The 7,931-nt window shown below is 41.2% G+C and overlaps 3 protein-coding genes across 3 annotated transcripts; 1 reads left to right on the top strand and 2 right to left on the bottom strand.

Moving 5' to 3' along the window:
• Positions 1 to 1,698: 1,698 nt before the first annotated feature.
• On the top strand, positions 1,699 to 4,071 carry LOC6567142 (equilibrative nucleoside transporter 1). Its single transcript, XM_001993470.2, has 4 exons — positions 1,699 to 1,772; positions 1,843 to 2,430; positions 2,500 to 2,553; positions 2,630 to 4,071. The coding sequence occupies exons 2-4, from the start codon at positions 1,951 to 1,953 to the stop codon at positions 3,470 to 3,472; spliced, it is 1,377 nt and encodes a 458-aa protein (XP_001993506.1). The 5' UTR covers positions 1,699 to 1,772; positions 1,843 to 1,950; the 3' UTR covers positions 3,473 to 4,071.
• A 199-nt stretch (positions 4,072 to 4,270) lies between these two features.
• LOC6567069 lies at positions 4,271 to 5,401 on the bottom strand. Its single transcript, XM_001993471.2, has one exon. The coding sequence runs from the start codon at positions 5,341 to 5,343 to the stop codon at positions 4,402 to 4,404; it is 942 nt and encodes a 313-aa protein (XP_001993507.2). The 5' UTR covers positions 5,344 to 5,401; the 3' UTR covers positions 4,271 to 4,401.
• Positions 5,402 to 5,632: 231 nt separating this feature from the next.
• On the bottom strand, positions 5,633 to 7,036 carry LOC6567070 (alcohol dehydrogenase 2). Its single transcript, XM_001993472.2, has 3 exons — positions 6,532 to 7,036; positions 6,071 to 6,478; positions 5,633 to 6,006 (listed from the first exon to the last, which is right to left on the bottom strand). The coding sequence occupies exons 1-3, from the start codon at positions 7,015 to 7,017 to the stop codon at positions 5,734 to 5,736; spliced, it is 1,167 nt and encodes a 388-aa protein (XP_001993508.2). The 5' UTR covers positions 7,018 to 7,036; the 3' UTR covers positions 5,633 to 5,733.
• Between the last annotated feature and the right edge of the window lie 895 nt (positions 7,037 to 7,931).

The raw sequence follows: 7,931 nt of genomic DNA on the forward strand, positions 1-7,931 counted from the left end.
CTTAAGCATGAGAAACTGGAATGGCTTGACTATAATGAACGAGAAATCACTGAGGATGACGTGACGGAGGCCAAGGCTATTGAGCTGAAGAGCATGTCGCGTCGGGTGAAGACCCCGAGGCGAGTGTCCAGGTTGCAAAAAATTCGGCCAATGGTGACCAGGTCATTGGAAAGCTAGTCGGCGATTTCATAGATGTTGGCCCACCTCTGCAATGTTCTGCTAATGAGCGAGGAGGCGCTGGAGAACAGCACCAATCAGTTAAGGGCCGCCTGCTTTGGACAGGATCGGTGCTGGCGACGCTAATGGAAGCTGCCCAAGACGGATCGCATCTTCATTTAGGCCCAGGAATCGGCACAGAATGACATCTGTCGCTATCAAGCACTCGATTCCATGGACGATGATAAGCATGAGACATTAAACAATGAGCAGAAGATGGACGACAAGGATGTTACAGATGAAGATTCACCGTCAGCGAATCCAACAGCAGGCGCAGAAGGAGCTGCCGAAGAGCCAATGGAAGTGGATGATGCCGAGTTGGTGGAAGCCACCAAGCAAGAACACCTCAAGGCATCACCATTACCGCTGTGTTGACCAGTCGGTGCTCGTTTTTGATGAGTGGCGAGCACTTGTTAGTTATCACAGCATTGTGTCTTGGCTCTCTGAGGAGATTTGGTCTGACAACGCCACAAAGTTTGTGGGAGCCAAAAACAATTTGAAGGAGTCGAAAAATCTGATGTTGAGCGATGCTCATGCTACTGCTGTTCATCAATTCTGCCTGGCTGACAACATTGATTGGCGTTTCAGTCCCCCTTGCTCTCCACACTTTGGCGGATTGTGGGAAGCAGCAGTGAAAACCGCCAAGCATCATTTTTATCGCTGTGTTGGCCAGTCGCTGCTCAGATTTGAGGAGTTGGGAACTCTCGTTTGCCATTATTAATTCTCGCCCTTTAGTTTCAATTGAAGAAAATCTTGGCGATCTCGATGTGCTGACTCCGGCAACAATTCTGGAACCGGACCTAACGAGGATGGACTGCAACTCATTTGATGATTTGCAGCGAGTCATTTGCGTACATAATTTCTTCGGATTTCGTTCGCGAGAGGAGTGCCAACCGTCAGAGCAAGCGGAGGAAATGCGACAACAAATGCTCGTGTGTTGTTGCATTTGCAGACGTATCGATAGGCTATTATCGTATACCACCACCAAAATGGAACATTTAAAGGGCCACATTGCTGAAAAATGGCGATAGGCAAATCAAATCCGTGCAGGCCCATTGCAGGAAGGGCAGGTACGTCGTGGCCATAAACACCAGGTCCGTCAGCTATTTTGTTTGTTTTGTGTGTGCATTTAGGTCTTTATGTAGTGTTGAGTAGGTCGAGTTTTTTTTTGGAATCTGTACCGTCCACGGGCAGTGTTGGAGTTACCCACCTCAGGGAATACTGAGCTAGCCGAGGTTGCCCCCTGTCAAACACTGGACGTGCTACAAAATTCAAAATATTTTATATTTACTCTAAAGCAAAATTTCTTGCATAGCTTATCAATTGTAAAAATAATTTTAAAAATAGAACAAGAAATAAACTAAGCAAAGGAATTATTGCTCTCTTAACTATCGATATTTTCTCGATGCAAGAAAAAACAAACGGACCAGCTGATAGGGTATAGGGTATATACTAACCACGCGCACTTTTATCTGTTGAAAATTAACTTTCATAACTATTATAGTTCAGAATTGATTTGTGTAATCAGTAGTGCCTTGTCTTGCCTAGCGACGACGGTAAGTGGATCCTTGCGCCCAAACAAAATCGATTCGGGATAACACGGGTTTCTTCCAATCCAATAACTAGCGGAACTGGTGGAACTTGTTGCTAATTGACTGTTAATTGAAGCCGCGCCCGCATAGCTTCAGCAACGCCGTTGCTTTTCAAATCAGTCAACCGGAAAAAAAAATAAAAATGGTATACAGAAAAAATGAGGAGCGTCCTTTCATTGGAAACAAACAGTCGGTGACATTGCAGCCGTCATGGGAATCGAAAATAAAAGAGGACCCCGATCGCAAAGGCTCAGGTTCGATGATGTCGAAAATTGTGACTTCACTGCAGCCGCCTGTTGACAAATATAAACTGGTGTTCCTAATTTTTATGCTGCATGGTTTGGGCACTCTGATGCCCTGGAATATGTTTATCACAGCGAAATCGTATTTTGAGGACTTCAAGTTGGGTGAAAACTACACGGTTAAATCGGAAGTCAACTATCGGGGCAACTTTATGCAGAATATGGGCTTTGCTTCCCAAATACCCAACGTTCTCTTCAATTGGCTAAATATATTCGTAAATTTCGGCGGTGATCTGACCAGTCGCATTGTGTATAGCATTTTAATGGAGATTGTGATTCTGATAATAACAGTTGTGCTCGCCATGCTGGATTCATCCGAGGTAAGCTTATCATTAAATACGTAAATATACATTTATTCGATTTATTTATTTATCATTATGTACACAAAGTGGCCGGGCATATTCTTCTGGTTGACAATGACTACGATAGTGCTTATAAATATGGTGAGTAGAGTAATAGATTATATTAATTTACGAATAAATCCTTAATCTAATCTATGATTTCTTACCATCACTTTAGTGTAATGGCGTATACCAGAGCTCAATTTATGGACTCGTCGCGTCCCTCCCACCAAAATACACAGGTGCGGTTGTTTTGGGCTCAAATGTTAGCGGTTGCTTCGCTACCATTATGTCCATTCTCTGTGCCACGTTCTTCACCTCGATGAGGACAGCGGCCATCTATTATTTTGTGACGGCTATTTTGGTTTTACTCTTCTGTTTCGATACGTACTTTGCGCTACCTCTGAACAAATTCTTCCGGCATTATGAGACGGTAAACAAGTATAATGAAAAGAAATCAGATTCGAAAACTCAATTAAATGTTCCTTACTGGCAAATATTTAAGAAAGCCTCACCACAGCTGTTTAACGTATTTTTCACGTTCTTTGTCACATTGTCCGTGTTCCCCGCGATGCATTCGGATATCAAGCGTACTGAAAATTTTGTAATTGAAGAGAAATACTTTACCCAAGTTACGTGCTTTTTAACATTTAATGTATTCGCCATGCTGGGCAGCTTGACAACCTCCTGGATTCAATGGCCCAAACCAAAATATTTGGTTGTCCCCGTTGTCTTGCGTGCTATCTTCATACCCCTGTTTCTCTTCTGTAATTACCAGCCGAAAGATATTGTTAGAACTTTGCCTGTTTTCATTACGAACGAATGGATATATTGGATCATTGCCATCATTATGTCATATAGCTCTGGCTATTTAAGTTCCTTGGGCATGATTTACTCACCACAGACGGTCAGTGGCAAATATCAGATAACCGCCGGCATGTTTGCCGCTGCTTTCCTAGTTACCGGCATTTTCTCTGGGGTACTGTTCGCGTATTTAAATCCGCTCATTGTACAACTTTGAAATTTTCTATTACTTTCTCTTACATCATCATCAAGTTGCGTGCATATACTCTGTTACCAAAGCGAAAGAATGTATATTGCCGCGTCCGTCCGTCTGTCCAAGCATACTCTTACATACGCCCATAAGGATATGTGCTCATTTCGCTTGTGGATTAGAGCCAGAGGCTCAAATCTTGTTACTAATACTATTACTGCTTTGCTCTGAAACATAAATATAAACGGTCAGACAGGTTGCGTATATATATATATATATATATTTGTAAGTAAATAACGACTGAAATAATAATCCAATAATTGAAATTTAACCACGCAAACTCCTAACATCCAATCAAGTGGCCTTCAAGTAGAGCAGAGTATCGCCAAGTCGGTAGCTTTCGACTGCAACGTTCTAATCTGTTAACATTACGTAAATAACACAACTAAAACAAAAAAAGATATTGAGTAATGAATTTATTTTTGAACTTACGGCCAAACAAACTAAATTATATTTATTTAATTCACTTTTGTACTTTCGGCCGGACAATCTAAATTATACTAATAATTACCTAATAATAAATAAAATTGTAGAAGTGTTCAAATAAAGTTGTTAACCCTCTTGTAGAGAACTCGTGTATTTACAGGAAAATTAAAGAAAACAAATTTTCAGCATGCCGAAGGTTAACTTCGTTGAGATATATAAGTATATCCATGAAAACATTATGGAAATGTCTTCTAAAAAAAAAAAAAGCAAATTGTTTTGTCTTTTCATATGTATAGTTTTTGGCAATCAAATACCAGATCAGAATAGTTAGGGTAGATGTATAGGCAGACATGACTGCATTGAGTTCGATTTAAGTGCTGATCATAAATTATATACATATGTATGTACCTTGCGTACCCAAAGGAGAATACCTCTTGCGAGGCGATCCTTCTATATATATAATAATAGTACTATTTACATTTGTAGATAATCTTCAAGAGCTCACAGAATTTGGGCGATTCGCGTGGACTACGCGTCTCCAGGCCCGTTATCTGCTCCAGAGCAACCTCCACGTCGACCACATTGCACAAAATTGTTTGCAGGCGCTTTGGAAATTTTGCATTCGACGACTCCACCAATTTTCGCGTCGCCTCCAACATATCGCTGAGGTCCTCCGCCTTAACGCCAATGTAGCTAACCACCAGTTCTTTCACCTCCGGCAGTTGCTCGGCGATGCGAAAGCCGCAATCCTGTGCATCCGAGATGCCCAGGCGCTCCAATCGCATCAGGCCAGCGGCGGGCGCTTGCAGTATCGTCTCCTCCACATTGTGTTTGTTGGCGGTCACATCCAGTGTGGTCAGCTGCAGCTGCCCCAGCAGCTCCGACAAGTATTCAGCCTCAATTGAGCACTCACGCGCCACAAGAGTCTTGAGGTTATGCAGACCGACCATAAACTTGCCGGTTATATAGGCACTCGAGACACTCAAACTGCGCAGATGCGGACAGCTTTTGGTTATTGTCTTGATCATGCTGTTGTTCAGATAACCGTCGGTGACGCACAGCTCGCGCAAATTTGTGAGCTCCAGGCGCAGATAGAAGGCCAACTCTGGTCGCAGCAGATGCCGCCCCAGATACGAATCGAAGGCCTTCTCGTGCACCTTCCATATGTACAGCTTCTCCATGTGGGCGCTCGTCAGCTCAAAGAAGTACATGTAATCCTCTTTGCTCAGCGGAGACAGCATCTCATTCGCAACGGAAACTTCGCGGAATTGCGGCTTTCGCCAGACAATTTGGGAGAGTAGCTGCTCGTAGCGCAGCGAGTTGCGTGCCATAGCAATTTGATCGGGCAGTGGCAGATACTCGAATATAATGCACAGGCAGTCGTCATTGAGGTCATCGATTTCCATTATCATTCACGAGAGATAAATTTTCAAGTGCTTAGCACCTGATCCACAGAACAATAACAACAGTGTGACCGTTAGTGCCTAATGATGAAATACCAAATTACATCAAAATGCTAAACATTTAAAATCGAATAATAATGATATTTATATACCCTTATCAATAAATGGTATTTCTTTTTAATATATGTATATATATTCCAATGAAATTGAAATCACTTAATAATAATCTTGAAATATTTGAAGCTGAGCAAGCGGTCGATCTACCTTTCCAACACCCCAGCGGACATTTAAAAACAAATTTAAGTTGCTTTTTACATACGCAAAATCAAATCTAATTGGAATATTAGTAATTAACTTATCAAATCAATTTGATAGATAATTAAAAAGCTACGAGGCACTTTAAATGCGTGGATCCCAATGCTTAAATCCAGTCCATTTGACTTCTTCCAGATCGGCTAAATCCAGTTTCCAAATGGCGCCATTCTTATTGGCTTCAATGGCCTTGACAAAATTCCTGGCGGCATTTGTTGGTGTCTGTGTGGGATGTTGGAGAAGCAAGTGGACGACACATGGCTCCACATCCATCCAGGAGTTGTATTGTCCCACCAGTGATGCTCTCATAATGCCCAGATTAATTGAGTATGCTGTTACACCAGTAATTGGCGCCAGTTTCTATTTTAAATTCAAAGAGCCTTCATACTTATTAGATCTGAGCTGGGCTTAAATTACCGCTTACCGCCAAGGAATTGGTAAAGCTAAACACGGCAGCCATTGAGGCAGAGTAAACTGGCAACTGGTAGATCGGATTGAAGGCAGCCACTGAGCAGATGTTGGCTATAGCTCCACCAGAGCAGCCTTTTTGCTTATCCCAGAAATCCATAAGAGCGCTAATGGTGTTCATCATACCCGTGAAATTCACAGCAATTGTTTCCTCAACCTGATGATCGTCCAGGATGCTAGCGCCATTGATAAGCAAATCTATTTTCTTGAACTTCTCGAAGATTGTTGTGAGCATCTTTTTGCTTTCGACCAAGGATACTGTTACATCATAAGGATAATAAGTTACTGTCGTCGTCTCCGGGTTCAGTTCTTGCAAATTCTTAATTGTTTCCGATTTCTCGATTTTATCAAGGATCAACAGGTTCTAAGTGATATGGTTTGAGTTATTTATTCAGTTTTCCCAGCATGATAACCCACCTTCGGCCCTTTCTTGACAATCTCGCGACAGGTGTGCATTCCAATACAGCCCAGACCACCAACAAAAATTATGTTCTTGCCAGCGATTGCAAATTCACTTCTAGAAGACTTACTTTTTCGTCTGCTTCTCTGTTTGGGGCAAAGACTTTTCGTTCCACTCAATCTTTTTAAGATTGGTTTAAAGATTGAATTAAAAAAAGTCGTATTCCCATATTCCCACGCAACCCTAAATTTTCCAAGAAGAAATAAGTTTAACACTGACTTTAGACTTACTTCTAGTCGAGTTTCGTGAACCCTGTCGAAACAATATGTTCTTGAATTGTCGCTTCGATTAATCTTTCTAGATGAGGAAAGTTGACTTGCTGGCTCTTCATGCTTATAAAGGCCACTGGCAGGCACAATCATGGCTGCTGAGGAGCCGCAATGGATACTGGACAAGGAAAGTCCACGTTGAAGGACACACTGTGCCAAAATGGGAGATTTCATTTCTTAAAATAATTTATGTATGAAAAGTTAAACATAAAATTTGGGTGCTTATAGGTCTACTAAAGTAACCACAGATTTGTAAAACAAAGTCTACCCAGATGATTAGACTATAAATACAGTTAATACTTATTGATGATTCTTAATCGATTTCTTATCATATCAATTTATTTAAAATTGTCGCCACCTTCATGGCTTGCTCATTTTGAATCCGCTTGAAGTTGGCAGCGGACGGCTTCTGAAAGCTCAAATATAGACACAAACCAGCAAAGGCAATTTAGTAAGGACGCGCCACCAATGTGAATCAAAAGATGCCAAAATTGAAATGCACTTATTATATATAGCATATATTTATTTATTATTATTTTTATATTTATTTGATTTGCTTACATACTACGCATGTTGTTAGACATGATTGAAAGGTTAGTGCAGTTCATTTGAGTGACACTATCAATCAATAAAAAATCATATAAAGTACAGTTGAAATATGAATTTAAAGAGCGGTTAAATACAAAAACTGTAGTTGGTAAATTAAGTCTGTTCCGGCAGTTGGCAACAAAATATCAAATAATCATCAACAAATCTCACATTTCTGAGGTGTGACAAACACTTTGCCTATTTGGCCAGCAACTAAAACAACATATTGGCCAACGTCTGCAAGCGTTTCTTGAACTGATCCACTAAGTGCCGTTAAATGCAGTCGCAGAGGAGCGCGCGCAACGCCAACTGCAAATGAAATTTAAACTTAAACTTAAACTTCAGCTGCGAGTGGCCAACGAGTTCTGCGTCTGCTGCGTCTTAAAAGATGCTTCCTGTTTGATAAATTCTATAATCAATTGAGAATGCCCGAAAGGCCGACGCTATGCAGTCAAATAGACAGATTCTTGGAAAAGCAGCTGGAAGCAGGCTACAATATT

The sequence above is a fragment of the Drosophila grimshawi genome, unplaced genomic scaffold (assembly GCF_018153295.1).
Source record: "Drosophila grimshawi isolate 15287-2541.00 unplaced genomic scaffold, ASM1815329v1 contig_1377, whole genome shotgun sequence".
NCBI classification, from domain to species: domain Eukaryota; kingdom Metazoa; phylum Arthropoda; class Insecta; order Diptera; family Drosophilidae; genus Drosophila; species Drosophila grimshawi.

Bases quoted from the DNA above. Each gene is read 5' to 3' on its own strand.
- LOC6567070 (XM_001993472.2), bottom strand. From the start codon at position 7,017: ATGAAATCTCCCATTTTGGCACAGTGTGTCCTTCAACGTGGACTTTCC. The intron at 6,479-6,531 runs GTGGGTTATCAT...CATATCACTTAG, and splicing joins TTGTCAAGAAAGGGCCGAAG to AACCTGTTGATCCTTGATAA. The intron at 6,007-6,070 runs GTAAGCGGTAAT...AATTTAAAATAG, and splicing joins GCTTTACCAATTCCTTGGCG to AAACTGGCGCCAATTACTGG.
- LOC6567069 (XM_001993471.2), bottom strand. From the start codon at position 5,343: ATGATAATGGAAATCGATGACCTCAATGACGACTGCCTGTGCATTATA.
- LOC6567142 (XM_001993470.2), top strand. From the start codon at position 1,951: ATGGTATACAGAAAAAATGAGGAGCGTCCTTTCATTGGAAACAAACAG. The intron at 2,431-2,499 runs GTAAGCTTATCA...ATGTACACAAAG, and splicing joins CCATGCTGGATTCATCCGAG to TGGCCGGGCATATTCTTCTG. The intron at 2,554-2,629 runs GTGAGTAGAGTA...CCATCACTTTAG, and splicing joins CGATAGTGCTTATAAATATG to TGTAATGGCGTATACCAGAG.